This window comes from Theropithecus gelada, chromosome 15, assembly GCF_003255815.1.
Source record: "Theropithecus gelada isolate Dixy chromosome 15, Tgel_1.0, whole genome shotgun sequence".
Taxonomy (NCBI): Eukaryota; Metazoa; Chordata; class Mammalia; order Primates; family Cercopithecidae; genus Theropithecus; species Theropithecus gelada.
In genome coordinates, this window is record NC_037683.1 from 31,556,279 (window position 1) to 31,579,874 (window position 23,596).

General features: G+C 44.1%; 1 protein-coding gene across 2 annotated transcripts in view; it reads left to right on the top strand.

Moving 5' to 3' along the window:
• Nucleotides 1-23,596, top strand: part of PTPN3 (protein tyrosine phosphatase, non-receptor type 3) — a 120,151-nt gene that overhangs the window by 41,043 nt on the left and 55,512 nt on the right. For both annotated transcript variants that reach the window (XM_025360111.1, XM_025360110.1), the window contains exons 5-9: nucleotides 2,453-2,531; nucleotides 8,172-8,216; nucleotides 11,741-11,793; nucleotides 18,785-18,905; nucleotides 20,046-20,133. In XM_025360111.1, the coding sequence (XP_025215896.1) occupies nucleotides 2,453-2,531; nucleotides 8,172-8,216; nucleotides 11,741-11,793; nucleotides 18,785-18,905; nucleotides 20,046-20,133 (386 nt within the window). The remainder of the gene's footprint in view (nucleotides 1-2,452; nucleotides 2,532-8,171; nucleotides 8,217-11,740; nucleotides 11,794-18,784; nucleotides 18,906-20,045; nucleotides 20,134-23,596) is intronic.

Genomic DNA, 23,596 nt, shown 5'->3' on the forward strand with positions numbered 1-23,596 from the left:
CTCCCTGTCTGACTTGTGAGTCAGCAGAGATGCTTCCAGATCAGCCTTCTAGGATCCGCCCCAGCTATGGGAAAGAAGGGGAAAGGTGAGAGTAGGCAGCTCAGGGCAAGGGAACCCACATTTCTGTATACAAGGAAGGAGAAGGAAGGAGGATGGCCTTTCTTAGTCTGCTGTGAGAGTCAGGGTGGAAAAGGGAGACAGAGAGATAGACAAACACAAACACCTCATACTTTCCAACAGCATAGTTGCGTTCATGGAAAACCGAGCCATAGGTAGGTAATGTCACCAATACAAAAGTCTTCCAAACTACCGCTTATCTCTTAGAAGTGGATCCCAATGCTGCAGTTCACTCCTAGTTGGGTGGCCAGTCAGGCCACACCATAGCCCACTCTCTGCCCTAATCTGCTCTGAGCCTGATGTTCCAGCATTGCCAGCATTGTTCCCCTTTATGCCACTCATGCCCCAGACAAACCTGGCTGATCTGCAGGGCCTCCCAGTGCCTTCCCTCAGTCTGTTTCATCTGCTGGAAATGCTTTTCCCTTCCACTTCCCTCGTGAAATCCTGCCTTTCTTCAAGGCTGCTCAGATCTCATTTCCTCTCCTAGAAACTGTGGGTGGCTCCCTCGACATTCTATTAGATTTACCATCTCCCATGTTGGGGCTCTGAACGCTCTTGTCCTCATCTTTGTTAATTGCCTTTACTTCTGTCTCAGAACTGGCAAGTTCCTTGAGGTTAGGACCCTTGTTGTATTTCTCTCTGCATCCCTAAGGTGCCCAATTCAAAAAAAGTGGCCAGTGCCTGGCGGAGTGGAGAAGGGCAGGTGGATTTGTGCACACAGATATGCATACACAGGATGCCCCCCAACACACACACACACCTGCTTCAGCACCCAGGGAGGAAGGAGTAGACACAGTGGCCTTCACTCCCATGTCACTGCTGCCCCCACAGGGAGCCAGATTCTCAAAGTTCTTCCCTCCCATGAACTTCGTCCTCCTCATTCAGAAGTACATGTGGGAGCCTCAGGGCAACTTACAGACAAATACCTGCCCCATCCAAGTCCCCAGGAATGAGTCCACACAAGGCATGACTAGGTACTGTCATTCATTCTCTCATTCATGCTTTCAGTGAACATATCCTGAGCTCAGACTGTGGCAAGGTGCGGGGCTAAGCCCTGGGAATCCAGTCCAGATCAAATTTGGACTATCCCCTCAAGGCCCACAGCCAAGTGTGCAGACAGCCCAGAGGGTTCGACATTCTATGATAGTAGTAAGCACACGATAGAGGACAGCCAGAAAGACAAAGAGGCTAGGCCTGCAGCACAGAGATGACAAGTTTTAGAAGAGGGGAAAGGGAGGTGAACAAGCATCCCAAGGCAGCAGGAGGACATTGTTCTCCCCTGATGTGCATATTGTTATAGCGCCATCCACTGGTACTTAGACATGTGGACAGGTGTACTTGGGCACACACCCATGAGGGATTCTTTGAACACATGCTACAGATAAAGAAAGAAAGCACTAAAGATCAGGGAGGGTAGAGTTCAGGATGAACTAAGGTAGAGGAGGAGATCTAGCAGGTTAGTGAGAAGGACTTGAGTTGCAGAGAGCAAGAAAGTGCTCAGTGCCTAGATAGGGCTGGCGGATATTTACTGAGCGATGATGGTGAAATTGACATGAAGAAGATCTCGGGATCTTAGCAGCACGATCTGATCTCCTGTTGCTGTATCTATGAGAAGAAATGGACTAATTTTATCCACACAAGCGAATTGACTCTGGATGTTGATGTATAAAGCCGTATTTAAATATGTTCATTGTCTGATTTACTAGTATACTAACTTAATATACTTTGCATTAAAAGCATGAGATATTTTGTAGTTTGAAAATGAGTTTGAAATGTGGTAGAGCAGAATCAAAGATCTCAGTACTCTAATTCTGGTTTTGTCACCAGCTGTGTGACCTAAGGCAAGTCACCTCTCTAAGTCTTTGGCTTATCTGTAAAATGGGGCTACCAGTAGCAGCCTAGCCCACTCATAGTCATGGTGGTGTCAAAATGCAGGAATGTACATGAAAATGCTTGAAACGTATAAATGGCTACACAAATGCAGGCTATTATTTCTTTGTAAATTTTGCATAATAATGCTGATTTAAGGATTTTTAAAATTCCTAATACAGATAACGGAGTGCAGTGTTTAAACACAGCCCTAAGATAAACGTGTGATAGGAAGTAGATGATAACTCAGTCTGTGCTGATGTTGCATAAATATTTTGCTTTTTGAAGACGTGGAGATTTCTGAAACAATCAACTAACTTACGTACTCCATATTTGAAATTAGCCCTTTTATAATGGAAAAAGCTATAGTTGAGTGAAAAAATGCGTCACTTATGGAAGAGAAGCAACTTACATACATTGACTTTGTCAAAGGGAAAATTTAATTTGTTTTTGAAAAATGTTGTAGGAGGTTTCCCCTGTACCCTGCATTTTCGAGTAAGATTTTTTATACCTGATCCCAACACACTGCAGCAAGAACAAACCAGGTAACAATATTTTTTTAAAGTTTTCTATTTAGTGTATAAAAATGAGTAACCACTAAAAATGTACTCTTCATTTTATTACTATGGCCAAATAACTTCATTTGGGTGTAACTGCACCAACAATGATGATCCAAGTAAAAATCTGGGGTGCACATACTGACATTTTAATCAGCTAATGAGTTTTCAGTCTTGGGCCTGCTTCTCTTATCTCCTGATTTGGTGCCATTCCCAGCATACTCCCATCTGCCACCTCCTACCTCTCCCACCTCCTTCCACCTCCCTGGCTTCTCCTGCCTGCTGAACACTCTGTGCTCAAAGGACGAAAAGTCATTTTCTACCAATGTAGGCAGGATGTAGAAGACAAATTTGTAAAATAGTCATCCACAGGTCAAACAGCGTGATGTCTCTGAAGAGCTAAAATCGAGGCTCTTGAAGATAACAAGACATCTCTTGTTATAAGAATTTCCTTCCTTTTTTTTTGTTTTGAGACGGAGTCCCTCTCTCTGTTGCCCTGGCTGGAGTGCAGTGGTGCGATCTTGGCTCACTGCAACCTCTGCCTCCCAGGTTCAAGCGATCCTTCCACCTCAGCCTCCCAAGTAGCCAGGATTACAGGCAGGTACTACCATGCCTGGCTGATTTTTTTTTTTTTTTTTTTTTTTAATTTTTAGTGGAGATGGAGTTTCACCATGTTGGCCAGGCTGGTCTCAAACTCCTGACCTCAAGTGATCTGCCTGCCTCAGCCTCCCAAAGTGCTGGGATTATAGGCATGAGCCACCAGGCCAGCTTTGTTATAAGAATTTTCTATCAGATCCCCAGTTTGCAAGAGGTAGAAAGGAGAGCAGGCTGGATTCAACTTGTCTTCTCAGTGAATCAGCAAGTGCAGGAAATATGTGAACCAGATAAGGGAAAGAGGGCTGTGATAGGAGTTGTTTACGCCTCAGGGCTTGGAGTCTCCCGACCCTGGGCTGGTACGTGGGTTTTTCTGGGTGTGGGGGACAGAGTATTTGGAATGGAGGAGGAGAGTGTCGCACAAGAAAATTGTTGCTGTTTTAACACAGACTGCACAAACAAACTTTCCCTCCCCTGTGGCAATGTTAAGCCCTTTTATTATTGATCCATTTATTTTTCTTAGGGAGGGAAGCTATTTCACCAGAAAAAAAGCAATAGATGCTTTATTGAATCCTGTTCTACATTCATCGTGGCCAAAAGACATAATCAAGGAGGCAGCATTAACTCAGGCACAGAATGCTGTCTTCTTTATTTTTTTTTTAGTAGTAATTACATCACATTTTAACTTGTAATACGTTGAAAGGCCAAATATTAATCTGTTATTGTATTTTGCCTTCTTTGTGTACCTCCTCCCTCTACTATAGCAGACATTGGGGATTTGACTGTATTTTTTATTATATTACATTTTAAGCCAGCGTCCAAGGTGTCTGGTATGACACATCAGGTGACCACACAGAAGCACGTCCTGTCCTCTGAGTTTTCTCCATACCAGCTCTTTATGCTGATAAACTGGGGATGGGATAGAAACACTCAGCCCAGCAGGTTACTTCATAAGCTGACGGACACAGAGCTGGTGATGGAATCTATAAGAATGTGTTTGAAATGACCCTACCAAAGTTTCCTCAGGCCGGTGCTAAATAACACGCTCTGGGTCAGGCATGGTGGCTAACACCTGTGAGCTTCCCAGCACTTCAGGAACCCAAGGCAGGAGGATCACTTGAGGCCAGGAGTTTGAAACCAGCCTGGGCCACATAGCGAGACCCTGCCTCTACAAAAAATAAAATTTGACAAAGTTGTCAGGTGTGGTGGTGCATGTCTCAGTGTCTCAGGAGGCTAACTAGGAGGATCGCTTGAGCCCAGAAGTTCAAGGCTGCAGTGAGCCATGATCAAGCCATGTACTCCAGCCTAAGTGATCGACTGAGACCCTATTGCAAAAAAAAAAAAAAAAAAAAAGCTCTGTTGAAGGGATGTGTTAAAAACAACATGAATAATACATGTGTGTTTACATGTATATGTGTCTTTTATATATATTATATATAATGTGTGTGATTATATATGTACATGTGTATGTGTGTGTGGTTCTAACCAGTGGGGTTTTTTAAAAATCACAACTCCATAGTAAAAATATATTTTGTTTCAGAATACAGTACACATATATAAATTACTGAAGAAAACGTTTTATAAAACTATAGTAAGTACCAAGTACTCTGAAGTTTTCTATTCTGTTTTATTTCCCTTTTTTTGTTGGTTTTTTTTTTTTTTTTTTTGAGACAGAGTCTCGCTCTGTTGCCAGGCTGGAGTGCAGTGGTGTGCTCTCAGCTCACTGTAACCTCTGCCTCCCGGGTTCAAGCGATTTTCCTGCCTCAGCCTCCCCAGTAGCTAGGACTACAGCCATGAGCCACCAAGCCCAGCTATTTTTTGTATTTTTAGTAGAGATGGGGTTTCGAGGTGATGGCCAGGATGTTCTCAATCTCTTGACCTCGTGATCTGCCCACCTCAGCTTCCCAAAGTGCTGGGATTACAGGCGTGAGCCACCGTGCCTGGCCTTACTTGCTTTTTTTAAAAAAAATGCCAACTGTGAGCCATTAAATTGATTGTACGACCAACTGGGAGGTTCCAACCCCAAGTCTGGACGGCACTGCCTAAACTAGTGATTGCCACCTGTCTCCTGCTCCTCATAACACTAGAGCCCCAGGTTTGTGGCATCCACTGGGCACATTAGAGCCCTCCAGAGGCCGAACTTGAGGGAGAGGATTCCTACGGCCAGCGCAGCCCAGGAGTTTGTCTACAGGGCCCATCCCAGCCATTGGCCATCCACTTCCATACCCTGTGGAAGAGAAGCCCACTTCTCTGGAAGCTGACAAAATCTTCCTGCTGAGCCTTCCTGTCTTTTGAGGGACATCTGTGGAAATGTAGGGCATTCATGATGGAGAGAAGCCTTGGGCACAAATGAAGGCTGCCTTCAGGTCTCCAAAGAGTAGTCATGGGAGAAGGGGAACTAGATGTGCAGGATCATAGAATTGTGGCCAGTGGGTGGAGCTACAGGGAGGCAGATTTTAGTGCAGAATGAGGAATAAACAGTGTGTGTGTCTCTTCTAAAATTCACTGGTTCATAACCGGTACCCCCCATCCCCACCTTCCATCTTAAGAAGGGTGGTGTCCCATTGTGGAGTAGAATGTAACTATGACCTTCTGGGATTTCGGCACCAGATTTCTCTTAATGCAACAGGAGCCATGGTGGGAGCCACCCCCATAACTCTTACAGAGCTGGTGGGCCACCAGCGCTGCCAGATATATATATATATGTTTTTGAAACAGGGTCTTACTATGTTGCCCAGACTGGCCTCAAACTCCTGGGCTCAAAGGATCTTCCCTCAGCCTCCTGAGTAGCTAGGATTATAGGCACACACCACCACGCCCAGCTGCCAGATCGTCTTATCTTGGACCAGGCTTCTACCATTAATTCATATGCTTTAAAAAAAAAAAAAAAAAAACTTAAAAGATTTTACCTGTATTCCTGGCACATAATATCTTACCCCAGCTTTGTAGTTTCTGTTTAAGGAAATTCCCTCTGAAGGAAATTTTAGCTCTCAAGAGTCAAAGAAGGTGTATAGAGGTGGTATCTGTTCGTTTTTGTTTGTTAGGGATCTAGGCAGAGAGGTCATTACATTTTTCTGAAGTTGAGGTCACGGGTAGGGTACCCAGAAGAGAGGTCATTACATTTCTGAAGTTAGGCATCCCAAGCATCTCTTCTAAATAACTCTCCTGTATTCTAATTGTTAAATAAATGTCTTCTTCATTGTGAGCCTCCACAGCTGCTATTTCTGATAAATTTAGATCATTCTTTGCAAAATTTTATATTCTGGCAATCTCAAAATGAGGCTCCTTCAAGATTCCTAGGAAGTCTCCCAAACTTGGGTCGGATTCCACTATTCTGGTTTCTTTGTGTATGATGCCACAGGGTTGACTCAGAAACTTTGCTCAATATATGACAAGGCAGCATTTGGTGAGTGGTGATCTCCATGTTTATCTTCTCATTTATATCCCTAGGAAGACATACTGATTAGCTGAGCTTGTCAGTGAAAGCCCAGATTCACCATTGGTTTATCTATAACTCTCCTTTCTCTTTTTTTCTCTCAGTAGCACTGTAGGAGGTGAGAACACTTAATTCTGGTTGAATGTCAGCTTGGATAAACATAGAAACAAACTAGAAAGAAATGATGTTCTCCTAGGTGGAAAAGATGGAGATTCCAATACCAAATAGGTGTGAATCAGCAAATGTATGTTATACTGTCTCTCAAGGCCAGGTGTTCAATACATTGTGGGTAGTTAATTATAATCAGAGTAATAATATCAGAGTTACGACATGGATCCTAAGCTTTTTAGCCATTAAACATATAAGAAATTTGTAGCATAGTGAGTTTTTTAAATAACACGATCATCCAGGTTAAAATAAGACACACTGACCTCACATATCCTATCTGAGCTTCGATTTTGTCATCTGTAAAAATGGAGATAGCAGTACCTACCTTACAGAGTTATGAGGCTGAGATAAGAGGGAAAGTTACAAAGTGGTACCAGGTACACAGCCCAGAACTGTGCACATAGAAGGCTGTAATACTGTTTGAAGCATTCCCATCTCAAGCCAGTTCCCTGACCTTTATAAATTTGAAGGAATAATGAAACTGATTTGTTTAAATTGTCAAAATTATTTCTCTCCTGCCCCTGTGCACTTCTGCCCTGTCTATATTAGATTTCCCTTTTGTCATCTTGGCCAGACACTGGAATGTCTATCCTGTTTGAATGGGGGTTTATAAAAGCATGGGAGCTAGTGGCCAAGTGTCACATGTATGCCGCATCCCTAAATAGAAGTCTCCCCAGGGCGCTTCCTGACCTGCGCAATGCTGCTGACGGCCTCCTTTCCCCACTCCCCAGGCAGAGGAGCAAGTCACAGGCCGAGGGGCCTGCCACGACTTGCGCACAAAACAGGTCTGGAGTTTGGAAGTTACATTTGCTGGTTGCCCAGAGATGAGTGCAGAATTCAGCTTGGAGGTCTTGGAAACTTCTAGTTGACTGATGTTTATGCTTTTGCTGATGCACCCACAGTTCCTGGGACACAGGATAATGCTCAGCTGGGGGTCTGTACCCCAGCCAAGGAGGTGTGTTCCCAGACTCCCCTCCTTTTAGCAACTTCATGCAGATGGAGCTTGGGTGGATGGATCCCGGCACGGTGTTCAGAACAGTGGCCCTGCCGGTGTGTGGGCACTGCCTGTGCAGAGCACCTGTGGTTTCTGGTCCTCGAGGGCAGGGGCACTCACTGACAGCGGAACCCACAGTACCAGCCCATTTTTGGTGGGCTGTTTCCACCCCATTCATCCCTGCTCAGCTCTTCATAGGACAGCCTGTGCTGGCAGAAAATTGCCCCCACCAGTCAAGACGTAGGGTATCAACATGAGCCATGAGTAATGACAGGGCAGCTTCGCAGAGCGTAAGGTAGCACCTGATACCTTGGACCAAAACTGTATTTTTATGTGTCTTTCACATGTACAGCTCTTGTCTTTGACTCATCAAACTTTCTTTTTTTTTTGCTTATTTCAGTTTGAGTATGAATTAATGAAAACAATTGTTTCATAGGCACTTGTATTTCTTACAACTGAAGATGGATATTTGTGAAGGAAGGTAATGAGAATTTTACATTTTTCTTTTCCTGTTAGGCTAGCAAAATTCCTGGTTTTAATCTAATGAGTGTTTATTTCTGGTAACAATATCAAATCTAAACGGAGTGGATGTGGAAAGCATCCTGTACAGCATTAAGCTTTGGACATCTGTTTTTATTATTCCTCAGTCTTGGCTTAGAGAGGCTAAGGATTGAAACTTTGTTTCATGTTATTTCGGTTTTATTACAAAGGATGCAGCTATGTTTCTGATAAAGACCTGAGAAATTTTAAAGGGAGGAGGAGACCCAGAATGTACAATGGGCTTCATTCAGAAAGGCAGATCGGGCCTAATTTAGGTCCACTTCTGAGCCCCTTAGTACCCACGGATGACTCATTTTCTCTCTGGGAAGCTTTTTGCTCATCTGCCTATCATTCAGTGCTTCTTGTGTTACCAAGACCATCTCAGTGACTAGAAGGGAGAGGAAATTCCAAGCCAGTGGTCCCTGAGCTACCTCGTTTTCTTGACTGAGGGAAGAAACTGCAGCAGGTAAACTGGTGGGAAGAGCACAGCTTATTCCCAATCTCTTCACCGCGCCCCCAACCCCTGTGAGTTTAGCCCTGGGGAGGAGGGTCTTCAGAGGCTAGCAGCGTGCTGTACCGTGAGGGAGTTGGAGTCTCACTGGGGAAATGAGACCATATCCCATGAAACAATTAGGAAACAATTAGAACCAATATGGGCAGTGGAGACCACAGTTGTCATAAGACTTCAGGAGCCCCTGCTGGTGTGAGCTAGAAAAGTCTTTGTAGATTGCTGGGATGAGCCAGAATTGGGTTGGGTAGAGAAGCGAGGAGGTGGATTTCCCTGGGCAGTGAGAAGACACCCCACCCCCGACAGCCCCACTTGGAAACCACATGCTGAGAGCTTACAGGAGAATAGAGAGGGCTGTTCATGTCCTATGTAGGCGGGCATCTTACATCTAGCAGGCAGAAGAGAACTGTTGAAGGTTTTTAAGCAGGAAGGATGTGGCCATATCCACAAAGATAGTATCAGTGTGCACAAGGGAAGATTGAAAGAGGCCAGGGGTGGTTCAGTCTGGATGGAAGGGAATGGACAGCCTTCAAGGAAGCTGTTTTAGCATCCAGGCCAGAGACCTGGGGGCATAGCAGTGAAGTTTGTGGGGAGAGGAGGTGGAAAGATAGAAACAAGAGACACCTTGAGGAAAGGATTTCCAGAGCCTGTTGACTGTTGAGCAGTCATAGAATTATAGAATTCTCATCACTTAGCTCATCCTCCCATTCAAGGTAGGAATGATTCACTTCCCCAGCACAATCTGCAGGTCTTTGGCCTTCTGCTTGATCACCCCCAGTGAGGGGGAGCTCACCCTTTCATGAGGCAGCATTTTTACATTTTAGGGTAACTCGAGGTTGAAATTACCAACCCTTCTCCTGGGTCCACGCTGTCCTTAGCAGCTGTGGAAACCCATTCTGTCCTTCTGTTCTGCACACACAGTCTTTTCCACCGAAAGTTTACAGTCCCCTTTTATGAGACAGGCACTGAACTGTGCTGGCCAAATAAGGCCAGGGCTTTGCCTCCTCAGGAGCTTTTAGTCTAACTCTCCAAATACTGGAAATGGGTTGTCTTCAGTTTTTCTTCTCCAAACAAAATGCTCCTTGTTATCTCCATGTGAGTCAGGGCAAATCTGTTGAGGCCCACATCCTGGCTTAGATGTCTGGCCCTTGTCAGGTCCTTACCACCTCTCTGAGGAGAGGGTCTCTGCTACCGAACGCTTCTCCGATGTGGATCGGGCTATTTGTAACTGTGGGTCTTTTGACAGGCCCAGTGGAACATACTGAGCACTTTTCCTAAGTGTCAAGTTGTCCCGACTTGTTTGAGCTGTCCATGGTAGCAGGCACTCAAGGTATCATCTCCTTCTTTCCAAGATGGTTGATCTCGTCTAAGCCCTTCACTCAGCAGGTGGAGACCCCGAAGCCCAGAGTGAAGGAAAGGGATGTGTTTAAGGACACGCAGCCGAGGAGAGCAGAACAGAGGCTTCTGGTGTTCCCTAGTATGTATTTGGAACACCATTCTTTGGAAATGTTTTTCTGTCTGACTTCTTCATAGGATTGCTTCTTCCGTCTAGAGGGAACCTCCTCTGCCTCTTTTCTAAGTTGTTCCTCAAATCCTATTTACCTGCTCTTTCTCCAGCAAGGACACTGGCTTAGATTTAATCGAACCCCGTCTTGTTAGGAGAGCAAAGAGCTGATACTCATCCTGTTTCTGCCTGTCCTACCCACGGGCTCTCTAGATCTCCAGGTGAACAAACAGATGGTGAGATCCCTTGACCGCATCTGTAACCTTGGGGAGATTATTTGCAAGTCCCAGCAGGAACACAGCGTCACTTGAGGAACGATGGGGGCCCCTCAGATAGAGAAAGTCGTCTTCGTATGCAGCTGCAGAACCAGCACACAGCACAGTGGACAGGAAGTGGAACCCCTGGAGGGCCACATTATCAGAAAGGAGGAGTGATTCCCATCTTGGGTACTTCATGGGCTGCCATAGAAACTGTGTTCTCCACTTCCCACTGGGTTGCTTGGAAGAATGTTTTTAAAGTCTCGCGGGCTCCCAGTGTTGCTGTTAAAGATTCCTCCGTTTAACAGAGATCTCCCCACGCTGCAAGCCCTCTCCTAACCTGTTCTGCCCAGCAGTGACCCCTGCTCCAGGTCTGCTGATGAGCTCCTGCGCAGGCCGTGGAGTCTGCAGTTGAATGCAGAAAAGAAAAGGGAGCAATCAGAGGATTCAAAATATGCCTAAGACAGAGGTGGAGTCATTGGCAGAAACAGGGCACCTGGAAAAGCAGTAAGTTTAAGAAGAAAGGAGAACAAGGCCAACCCAAGTCCATGATTACTAGTGAATGGCACGAAGACTGAGAGACAGACAGATCACTGAACTCTGTAGATCTTCAGGAGGGTAAATAGATAAAGGAATCCGAAGTCATATAATTAGTTACTTTAATTAAGGAATTGCAGGTTTTAAAATTCAAAATACTTTTCTACTGGTCCCTCCTAAGAGGATGTTACTATTTTAGAAAGAGGGTAATCAAGAACCAAAGGGTCATTAGAACTCAGGAATTTAGTTAGAGAGCCCTATGATGAGTCTCCGGTCTTTACTAGAAAGATTTGAAGGCTGCCCATTGATCTCAGAGTATAATTTTTTCACTTTTTTTTTCCTCTTAGAGATACGAGTCTGACCCTTCTTGACCAGCCAAAGCGCTGGCCATCATTAGACCTTTAGCTTCATGGTATTTGTGATGGCTATTATTTTAAACATGCAAAGGTTTTATTTTAAAAATTTTTTAGTGTGTTACATTTACCTTTACTGTCCGAGATTGATTTGTCTCATAAAGTTGCATTTGTTACAATTCATGTTCTTTTGTAATGGTTGATCAAAGCAAAGAAAGACATGTGCTGCTTACTACCCATGATCTGTGAATGTTTCAGGCTGTTGTTGGTTCTTGTGACTTCGCTAATATGTTTTTCTTCTGACAGGTTAACCTGCCCTCTTAACTCAGCAGTGGTTCTAGCGTCCTATGCCGTACAATGTAAGTCACAAAGGGAGCATTTCACGGATGGGCAGATTGTTCTGATCAGTGTATGGAGAAAGTCATTGGTTCCTCCTGCTTGACCAAGTCCCTCTTCCCCAGGAATCGTGCTGGACAGCATATCCCTGGCTGTCCAGACAGTCCTGCTTTTACCCAGACTGGCACTCTCCGGTATCATGGGGATGCTGGATTAAGGAAGGTGGTTAAGGCGAAAGGAGTGAATGAGCTGTGGTGTGAAGTTTTCTCCAAGGGAGCCCGTCAGACAGTAGACAGCTGTTACACATTGCATTTTCCAGAACCTTTGCTCAGGCATTTGATCTGATCTTCATACAAATCCCGGTGGGACAAATACTTATATCAGTCATCTCTTATACACATGGAAACCTAGACCCAGCTAGGTTAAGGAATTTGCTAGAAGTCACCCCTGCTGCTTGTTTGGTGCTACTCTAAAACACTGCTGGGATCTTATGAATTTCTTTTTAGAGTTTCAATATAGCTAATGGATTGTATATTGATCTATACCAGGGCTATTTAATAGAAATATCATGTGAGTCATATATGTAACTCTTAAGTTTTCTAGTACCCTCATTAAAAAGGGTAAAACGAAACAGGAGGTTTTTTATGTTTTATTTAATGCAATATATTCAAAATATTAGCATTTTATCTTAATGTAAAAAGTTATTAGCAAGATATTTTACATTCTTTTTTTTATACTAAGTCTTCGAAAATCAGTCTGGATTTTACACTGACAATACATCTCAGTTTGGACTAACCACATGTGGCTTGTGGCTACCATATTGGATAGAAAGTCCAAATGGAATTTTCTTCAAGGCTGGTTTAAACTGGAGTAGGCATCCGCTCGTTCAGTCAGCAAAACTTCATCGAGGGCATATTCCCTTCCACGTCCTGCGTGTAGATGCTGGGTAGGCATAATGAAAAGAACCAGATGAGATAGCCAGATGAGAGCAAAATGTCACTTGATAGTAGCAATACAGTTCATCAGCGTAGTACTCAGGTAGAGCTGTTTGCAGCTCAAGACCTAAGAAATCTGTACCTTCCCATAAGCCCAAACCATCTTGGCCTGTTACCCTGTTGACCTACTGTGTGGTAGACAGTTAAGGCAGCAAGATGGTCAGGTCTGAGAGCAGGCACTGGTTGAACTACACACTCTGCTCTGGTCTCAGAACGGGCAAAATAGCAAGAGAAGGCTGACCGGGACTGCTGAGGTGGCCGTAGGTCTGCCTACTTCCCTACCAGCAAAGAACAGAAGTGAGGGAGTTGAAGAGCAAGGTGGCTAGACCTGCAGCTTACCCACCCATCTGCATGGAACCAGGAAGTGGAGGGCAGGGGACATCAAAGATGACCACCTGTGATCCTATTCACGAGTAAGACGAGACCCAGAGTTAGTCTCTCCATTGATCCTGCATCTCCTCTTCCGCTAGTGGGAAACTCAAGACAGGTGAATGGGCCTGGGTGGATTTGAACCTTCCCTTCTCCCTACAATATGCCTGGGACAGGCCTGGCCATGTCACATCCATATGGGAAGTGGCATGGTCACCAGTCAGCTTGTATTCTTATGATCTCTAGACCTTGTGAACTGTGTCTCTGCCAGGCCAATCAGCTGAGGAGACTGAGCTTCCCCATATCTCAGAGCGAGTTTGGTGTTCACGGCCTGAGCTTCAGGTTTATGAGGCAGGAGCACTAACTAGAATATAGGCACATTCAATTTAAATCCTGGCATCCCTGGCCAGGTGTTGTGGCTCACGCATGTAATCCCAGTACTTTGGGAGGCTGAGACGGGAGGATCCCTTGAACCCCGGAGTTTGAGACCAGCCTGGGTATTATGGTAGGACCCCATCTCTGTGAAAACTAAAGAATTAGCTGGGCATGGTGGCGTGCACTTGTAGTCCTCATACTTTCTAAGGCTGAGGCAGGAGGATCACTTAGTCCCAGGATGTCGAAACCAGCATGGGCAACACTGTGAAACCCCATCTCTACAAAAAATAGAAAAATTAGCTGGGTGTGGTGGTACAGTGCCTGTAGTCCCAGCTACTAGGGAGACTGAGGGGGGAGTATCTATTGAGTCCCAGAGGTTGAGGCTGCAGTGAGCCATAATCATGCCACTGCACTCCAGCCTTTGTGACAGAGTGAGACCCTGTCTCAAAAAAAAAAAAAAAAAATTCTAATGTCTCTGGTAACCAGTTATGTGGGATTGCCTCTCCAAATCTTGGTTTTCTCACCTGTGAAATTGAGGTAACAAGTGGTTTAAGACAGCTCTCAATATGGCTACTTGGTTCAAATTAAGCAGAAATGTGAAGGTGATCTGTAACTAAAAATTCTTTATTATTGGACCATCCCTGGCTGAGTCATTGAGAATTGGACTGGAGCCATATATGTAGGTCTTGCCTTTTCTACTTGTACCTGCCTGACTTTGAGCTTCTCCAGACCTCAGTTTCATGACCTGACACATGAGGATAATAAGTGTCTCCTTCAATGGTTGTAGTGAAGATGAAATGAGTTACTGTATGTAAAACTATTAGAATAGTGCATGGCACGTGGCAAGTGTTAGCTCTTACTGTATTTTCATTATCTGCCCAGAAGAAAGCTGTCAGGGAATTGCTTATTGTAAACAGTAAATTCTATTTAGAGTAAAATTTAAGAACCAAATAATTCTATGCCAGGCTTCAGTAGTCAGATTCCCTTCTGCAAAGAACCGATAGAATGGAGGCTAACGAAGTTGTGGGCACCTAAAAAGTACAAACTGGCTTCAGTAGAAATATTAACATTACTATCAAGCTAATAGAATCATGGCTTATCAGGCAAGCAGTTTTAAGTATAAGCTTTTATCCCTCCACCCTCAATAAATATATATATTGCAGAGCATACATTTCTTTAAGATTAATACTTGCACCAGGCATGGTGGTTCACGCCTGTAATCTCAGCACTTTGGGAGGCTGAGGCAGGCGGATTGCTTGAGCCCAGGAGTTTGAGACCAGCCTGGGCAACATGGTGAAACCGTGTCTCTACGAAATATACAAAAATTAGCCAGGTGTGGTGGTACACCCCTGTTGTTCAAGCTACTAGGGAGGCTGAGGTGAGAGGATTATTTGAGCCCTGGAGGTCGAGGCTGCAGTGAGCCATAATTGCACCACTGCACTCCAACCTGGGCAACAGAGCGAGACTCTGTCTCAAAAAAAATTAATTATTGTATATGAAATTACTGGATCAAAAGTTATGCCTACATTTTATGATATATTCTGCTAAATTCTTCCAAGAGAGGCATCTAATATAAAGTCCAGCACAGTGGTTTGCACCTGTAATCCCAGCTACTCAAGACACTGAGGTGGGAGGATTTCTTGAGCCCAGGAATTAGAGGCTGCAGTGAGCCACGATCGTGCCACTGCACGTCAGCCTGAGCAACAGAGCAACCCCATCTCTAAAAAAAAAAAAAACAAAAAAAAAAAACCGTGATCTGCAGGTAAAGTACCCGAAAATACACAATGGTGAAAAATTGTTAATGGCCTGTCAAGGCTTTCTGAGGCTCAAAGAATAAAGTATATTTTTTGGAAATATATGTTTATTCCAGAATGTTCCCTGCACCTCTGCCACACAGAGGTCTGCACCAGCCTCAGGGTGCACAGATGGATAAAACACATTGCTCTCCCCAAGGAGTCTACAGCCTGTAGGGAGGCAGATGTGGATGATACTAGCGGTGGAGATGGCCACCAGGGATGCACTTCATCCTGCTTGGGGATAGGGGGAGAGCATCTGGGAAAACATCCTAGGAATGACCCCTGAGAACCATCTCTAAGATCAGGTTGGAGTTGGATGAATAGCAGGTAAAAGACTTTCCCAGTACAACAGCTGGGCAGCTTGAAATGCTGTACGTTGGAACCTGGGATATACCCTCTCTGTGCTGCAAAACATAAAATACTGTCAACCAGAAGAAAGCATGGAACTTAAAAAGACAAGGTATTTCCCACATAAGCACTTCCTTTTTTGTTTGCTATAATTAACTTGTATGTGTTGCTTTCTTACAGATAGGAAAATGGATTACTTAGGAGTCTGGAGCATATAGTATAGTAAGTAGGTAAGAGTAGGGACAGTGGTCAGAGTCTAGCCTCCAAATTAGCAGCTGAGCAACTGTGACAGGCCCCTTTGGGTCTGTTTCCTTATCTGTTTAGTGGGGATAAAAAGCATTGCCTATATGACAGGGTTATCATGAGTATCAAGTGGGATGACGTCATTGAAATCGATGTGAAACCGCCCTGTGTTTTGCAAATGTTTGTTTATCACTGTTTAACTTTGTTTCCCCCTAGTGGTTAGCACAGAGCTTTGCACAGAGTAGCCGTTTAGGATTTAAAGGGAAAACCACCCCACAGGGAGGCTCATTGGTTGTGTTCGAAGTTCAGAACGTTTGTCAGCAACTTGCCTAAAGAGAGAACCTTGCTGTTCATGTTTGCAGAATGATACCAGGGATGGGACTGTTAACTGGTATGATGGGTAACCTTATTGGGATCCAGGAGGATCTCCATCAGCCAATGAAACCAACCAAGTAAAGGTTCATAGGACTCTACCTTGAGACTCAGGAAAGTCATTTAGAGCATTTGGTTGGCCTTTGGGGACATGACTGCTGTCATCAAATGACCAGCAGCGGCTCACAGGCTTGGTAGGCAGGCTGGTGGGGTGGTAGGATCTCTAACTGGGGTTCAGATCACCTGAGTTCTGATCTTGACCCTGTCCTAGAGGTCTCTTTTCCTTTCCAGACCTCAATTTCTTCACTCTTAACGTGAAGACTTTGAAGGAAGTGATTCTAATGCTTTCTAGCACTTTTCCTCATTGGGCATGCTGTGTCAGAGCATTTAAATGATTTCATGTGAACACACTATGTACGCTTAACCCAGCACAAACTTACCAGCCACATAGCCTTGATGTTTCTTTCCACAACTTGGCCACATTTGACTGACCTTAACAGCCTCTGGTCTAACCTTGACCAAGTCTGCATGCATTGGTCACTTGGCTCTCTGCCCTTTTCCCCTTCCAGAATTGAACTTTGCATCAGCCTCTGTACAGATCAGTTCTGAGCACCCAAATTTCTGAGCACCTACTGTGTGCCATGCCTGGTGCTGGGCCCTAAAGGTGAGTCTGACCCACTCCCAGCATTTGAGGCACAGTGTAGGAAGGAAACAGATCCCTTCGTTATGGTGTGGATCTCAAAGAGCAGCCCTGTAGTGTGAGGCCAGTTAGGTGAGCAAGGCTGAGTGAGACATAACCTTTGCATCTGCCCTTTTTTTTTTTTTTTTTTTTTTTTTTGAAACAGAGTGTGGCTCTGTCGCCCAGGCTGGAATACAGTGGCGCAGTCTTGGTTCACTGCAACCTCCGCCTTCCGGGTTCAAGCGATTCTCATGCCTCAGCCTCCCAAGTAGCTGGGATTACAGGCATGCATCACCATACCTGGCTGATTTTTGTATTTATATTAGAGACAGGATTTCACCATGTTAGCTAGGCTGGTCTCAAACCCCTGACCACCGGTGATCCACCTGCCTTGGCCTCCCAAAGTGCTAGGATTACAGGCATGAGCTACCGCGCCCAGCCGCATTGCCCTTTCAACTTTGTGATGAAATTCACCCAAGCATCCGCCTGTCTCACCCACTTCCCTTTTGAGATTGGCTACAAAGTATCACCATATCTTTCCCATACTCTGCCCTTGTAGCAGAGAAGGAGTTATTTGATTTGGAAATCTTTGGTGTTGAATTGAGAATCCTCAGAAGCCTCCTGGCATTGCGGCCAGCTACAGGAAGGAATTCATTAAAATATTTGGAAAGATCAGGGCTAGTTTTTTTTTTTTTTTTTAAAGATGAAGTAGAAGCTTTTGTTTGTTTGTTTGTTTGTCAAGACAATGGAATACGAGATCAGTTGCCCCATTAGAGCTAGAGATTATCTTCTTCTGTTTTTAGACAAATGGGAAAACTTTCTGGAGAAAGGAAATGGATGTCCTCAGGTCCCATAAGCCTGGTCCTTGGCTCTTCACCTGGTGCCAGCCTTTTTTCCAGTTTCCTCAATGTTCCAGACACCCAAATGGTTTGAGTCCTTGGGGTAGCCATGGACACTTGTACAGGTTGAGCACTGCACAACTCTCAAGAATGCCTATCACATCATAGGCATCAACAATTCAATTCACGTTGGCAGACAACAGTCAAGGGTCTCAAGGGAGCAGTACCATTTGGCCGAGGGGCTAGTCTCAAAGTCACCCTTCCTTTTCCCTCTGCACCTGCAGGTCCCTAATATGATTCCCCTGATAGCCCCAGAATCTCTCTTCATATATTCTGACTCCCCTTAGAATGTGTCTTTCTCCCTAGGAACTTTGCTGTTGCCTGAGCCCTGACCATTCGTCCCCACTCACTCCCACCCCTTGTCCCTGTGGCCCCTGAGCATACCCTGGTCCCCTTTCTTCCACATCTCCCTGAATCCCAGGTGATGGGTCGGGATGCAGAGAGTGGTCAGGTCTGCATGGCCTCCCTTCTGCCTACACCCAGTTTTTAGAGCAGATTGGTCCAGTGTTATGGTAACCTTGGGGTATGGCAGAGAAAGCCTGCACTGGGCGTGGCATACGAATTGTGGCATTTTCTTTATGGGTTCTCTATCCAGTGACATGAGTGCAAACTGCTGTGCTGACCACAGTATATGGAAGAGGTATGGGATTAGAACAGGGCCTAGGTTCAAACACCATCTCCCAATTTTCTCCCTCTGTGTCCTTGGGAAGAATGAGAATTTGATTGGATCATGTGTAATAGTATCTTAGCCCATAGTGAAGGCTCAGATAAGTGTGGAGTCTGGAGCTAGTGAGAAGCTTCAGTTCGTGTGGTGCAGAACTTACCGGAAAAGTATTTCCAATTAATGTTATTCTGGTGATGCTGTAGATGCTTATAAATACAGACCATATTAAAAAGGCAAAACTAATTATGATTTTCCCCTTATTCTGTCTTGATAGCTCATTTTGGAGACTATAATTCTTCCGTACATCATCCAGGCTATCTTTCCGATAGTCAGTTTATACCCGATCAAAATGATGACTTTTTAACAAAAGTCGAATCTCTGCATGAGCAGCACAGGTGAGGGGGGCTGGGGTGGCCTACTTTGGGAACTTGGGTCAGGTATTTTCAGACATCATATCCCTTTGTGTTTGATGCAACCTCTTTCTTTTGTGCATGAATCCTCTTTCAAGATGTCGGGGGTTTTTGAACCTTTGAGCTGGTATGGTGGCAGATATATTTGGCATAACTAGCATTTCTGTGAAGTGTAAAATCCAGTAAGAGTTTAGGGTGATGGCTGCTGCATCCTTTTCAGGATGTCATTGAAATCAGTAAATTCCTGAAGGAAATGCCCATTTTGAAATCTGATTGCCCCACCAATGGACTGTACCAAGGTAAACCTCTTAGCAGTTTACCACATTTGATAAAACAAGCTGTTCCTTCAGGTCTTGTTAAACAGACAGACAGATAGACGTGCAGTGCTGACCAGTCTCCTGTGTTCAGTTTGTGAAAAGTGCTCTGCGTCCAAGTGAGGAGCATGAGTCTTCTGCAGTTGCCCCTGCATATTTGTTGCGAGCCTCAGCTCCAACACATATACCCAATTCTGGCTGCTCTTCCCCTTCCTCGTTTCACTTAAAGCTACAGCGGCAGCTGTTCAGTCCGGGTCAAATAAAGGCCACCCTGACCAAGAAGGCCAGCTCTCAAGGGGCTGCTTTCTTCTTGGGAAAGCCATAAAAACAAAGGCCAGGCAACCAAGCGTCCTTTTAAGAAAGCACTGCCAAACCTCTCTCCCAGAATTACTCCCAGGGCAGAAGTCAATGTCCTAAAATAGTACGGGGCCAGTGGCGTTTGAAAGTTTGAGGCCACTGCCAAAAGAAGAGATAAAGGCAGAGAGACCTAAAGATTCCCTACGAATTAGCAACTTGGAATAATTAGGGCAGGGATTCTGAAAGGTAACAGTCTTCTACGTCTGAATATTGAGAGCCCACTAAAGGAAGTGTTATTTAATTTAAAAACGAGAGGGTTAGAGGGAGTCAAATTCAATGGATAAGAAGAAAAACTTGCTTTAGTAGAATTTAGTATTAGATTGCTTAAGATTGATAACATAAGGCATTTAAATAACCTTACAGAAATAGTATCAAATGTTCTAGATTTTTTAAAATTGGAGATAATGCCCTCTATTTATTGGATGAACTCTGCTTTTTGTCTTTTCTTCTGTAGTGGGCTAAAACAATCAGAAGCAGAATCCTGCTATATCAACATAGCGCGGACCCTCGACTTCTATGGAGTAGAACTGCACAGTGGTAGGGTATGTATTCTTGTTATGTCTTGGATCAAACATTATGTTTTTATTTTAATCTCTGAGACTTTGAAAACTTCTTTGATGAAACTATTTCTTTTTCATTGTAACAGGACTTTAAAAAAGATATTTGGAAGGTTTATTAAGTAATACTGAATTTTTTGTTGGTCATTTGTCCAATTGCTTTTTTTTAATGTTTGCTTTTGTACTTGAAGACTTTCCTTTTGAGAGATTAGGGGCTTAGAAACTGGTAATTTTTGTAAGACCATTTTATATTATGGTTTTAACAGGCAAAAAAATAAGTATAAATTCATTTTTCAAGTGACAGTTTAAGGGGCCAAGATTTCTACTTAATCTCAAGTGCTGCCCAAATTGGAGCTAGTTACTCAAATATGATAGTTTTTTTTTTTTTTTTTAAAGATTATGGTGGTTTGATTGTGAAAATCAATAAATATTTGAAATTAGTTGTGGCTGTTTTAACAGGATTTACTAACATCTGTCATCTGCCAAGCAATTTCTATGCACCAGTGAATTATTTCCTGCAGTAATACCATGAGTTCTGTGTATTATCATTAACCCCATTTTACAGATGGAGAAACTGATACTGAGAGACTTCACCGAGGTCACACAGCACACAAGTTGTAGCTTCAGCACATGACCCCTCACTGTCTAATTAGCATCTGACCTTTCAGCAGTGACATACGTTTTCTACCTGATTGGCCCATATCATATCCAAAAGGAAGCAAATATTAATTGAGCACCTACTAAATACTAGCCTTTATCTAGATGCTTTCATATGAGACCATAAGGTCTCTCATATGGGATCATAGAAACCTTGTGAAATCGACATTCTAGTTATCCCTGTTTTATAGACGAGAAAACTGAGGCTCATAGAGATTGAGTAAATGATCAAATTTTAAATCTATGTATTTTCATAGTTTATAGAAACACTTTATTTTTGTTTCACTTTGGTCCCTTTACAGTCCTGTGAGTTAGGCAAATTGTGATATAGGAAATAAGGAAGGAAAATGATCTTACAAAATACCAGCTTTGGGACTTGACCATTCATTTTTATTCCATTTGCAAATAATATTTTATCTTAGATAGAATGTTTCAGAGAACTTTAGTTGTTGGTGAAGTAGGACTTCATATCTGCCTGAGTTGAGCTGTGCTCTCCCACCCCAAGAACTGTCAGTGAAATGACCCTCAAGGGCTGTGAGGCCAGATGATACCTGCGTAGCTAAGACCCCCAAGGTATCAGAGGGGGTTTGGTCATGCTAGGCTGTTCTACATGAACTAGAAACCCCTAAATCTCCATAGCTTCATATCACAAGGTTTATCTTTCAGTAATTCAAAGCTTGCATTGAGTCCAGGAATCTTCTAGGGCAGCCCCCGACCCCATCCACTGCAATCACTCGGCAGTCGAGGCTGCTTCCATGTCATGGCTGTCTTCCCATGTGGCCTCCATGTTTGTCACAAGGGAACAGGAAGCTGCAGGGTTACACACCAGCTCTTAAATGCTTCAGCCCAAAAGAGACATACATTCCTCCTGCTCAGAGCACAGTGGCCAGAACTAGTCACCGGGCTCTGCCCTCTGCAAGGGGAGCTGGGAAATGTGGGGTTGGGCCTGGGAGTTGAGTGGACAGTAACTGTGCTGGAGGGGTTGAGGTGCATGCTGAAAGACCACAGGATTAGGAGATTGGAGACCTGGTCTTTGGCCCACCCAAACCATTCATTTATTTCCTTGTTCACTCAATTTTGATTTCCTTTGCTAATTTGTTCTGTCACACCTGCTTCATACTCCCTCTGTTGTGATCTCAAGTATCACATTTACATGCAATTCTATCCTTCATCAGTCAAATTTGGTTTTGTTGTAAGCGTGTGATTTCTGTTGGGTATTGAAAGTGAGTACTCTCTGGACTTTCTACCATATCAGCACTGTTTCGTTTGTCCAGTTTCTCTAAATCCATGTTCACATTGCGGTTCACAAATGATCTGTCCCACGGCAAAGGGGAATGGACGTTTCTTATGCCTTCCACATGCCGAACTCTCTTCTAGAAGCTCCACATGCCAAGCCCCCTTCTAGGTTTTTATCTTCTCTCATTTCGGCCCTTTGAGGTGGGTTCTATCATCTTTATTGTACAAGAAGAAAAACTGAGTCTCAGGAGCCCAAAATAATACAGCTAGTAGGTGCCAGACTGAAGGTTCACACTCAGTTGTAACTGACTCAAACTGTGCCCTTTCTTTATAATTACTAGTATCTGGGCCAGGCACAGTGGCTCACGCCTTTAATCCCAGCATTTTGGGAGGCCAAGGCAGGAAGATCCTTAAGCCCAGGAGTTCAAGACCAGCCTAGGCAGCATAATGTGACCCCATCTCTACAAAAAATAAAAAATTAGCTGGGCGTGGTGGCACATGCCTGTAGTCCCAGCTACTTGGGAAGCTAAGGCTGGAGGATCACTTGAGCCCAGGAGGTTGAGGCTGCAGTGAGCCATGTTTGCACCACCGCCCTCTAGCCTGGGCATCAAAGCGAAACACTATCTCTCAGAGAAAAGCCAAACAAACAAAAACCAAGTATCTGATTGGGAAAACAAGAAAGTAAATGACTCAAGAAGAGGAACTATTTTGTTTCTAAATTTTATTTGTACTCACCTTGTTCTCAAACAGATTTAAAACAGCTTGTAGTGGCTGTGTCTTCTGTATCCTCACTGTCCACAGCAATGCCCAGCACTTAGGCTTGTATAAATGTTGGATACATTGGATTTAGAAGCAACTTTTTTTTTTTTTTCTTAAACAGGGTCTCCCTCTGCTGCCTAGGCTGGAGCATGGTGGCACAATCATGGCTCACTGCAGCCTTAGCTTTGCAGGCTCAAGCAGTCCTCCCACCTCAGCCTCCTGAGTAGCTGGGACTACAGGCATGTGCTACCACACCCAGCTAATTTTTTGTGTTGTTTTGTAGAGACAGGGTTTCGCCGTGTTGCCCAGGTTGGCCTCAAACTCCTGGGCTCAAGGGATCCACCCTCCTTGGCCTCATAAAGTGCTGGGATTATAGGCGTGAGCCACCTCACCCAGCCAGCATTTATTTCTTAAGTAGATTTAGAATCAGCAGTTCTAAACTTAAACATTTTCATCATCATTTCGTAATAGCTAAAGCCTTTACAGTAATGGAAATTGAGATTTGTAAAAAGCTTTGCAAAGGGGCGAGGCCTTTCTGATTTAGTGCTGATTGTTGAAAATTTAAAGCTTGAGTGTTCATTTAAATGATTCCATGGAATGAGTGGGCTTATTTGGTAACTTTCTAGACCAGTGGCACCCACATGTTGCTTGACAGGCTGTGTTCATTTTAGAAGAATTTAGTACTTAGTGCTTGGATCTTAAGTATCTGTTAAGTGGGGCTTTTTGCCTGTTTTCAGAGCATTTTCCCGTTTGGAACCTAAATGTATTACTATTTATAACAGCGTGGGTGCTTTAA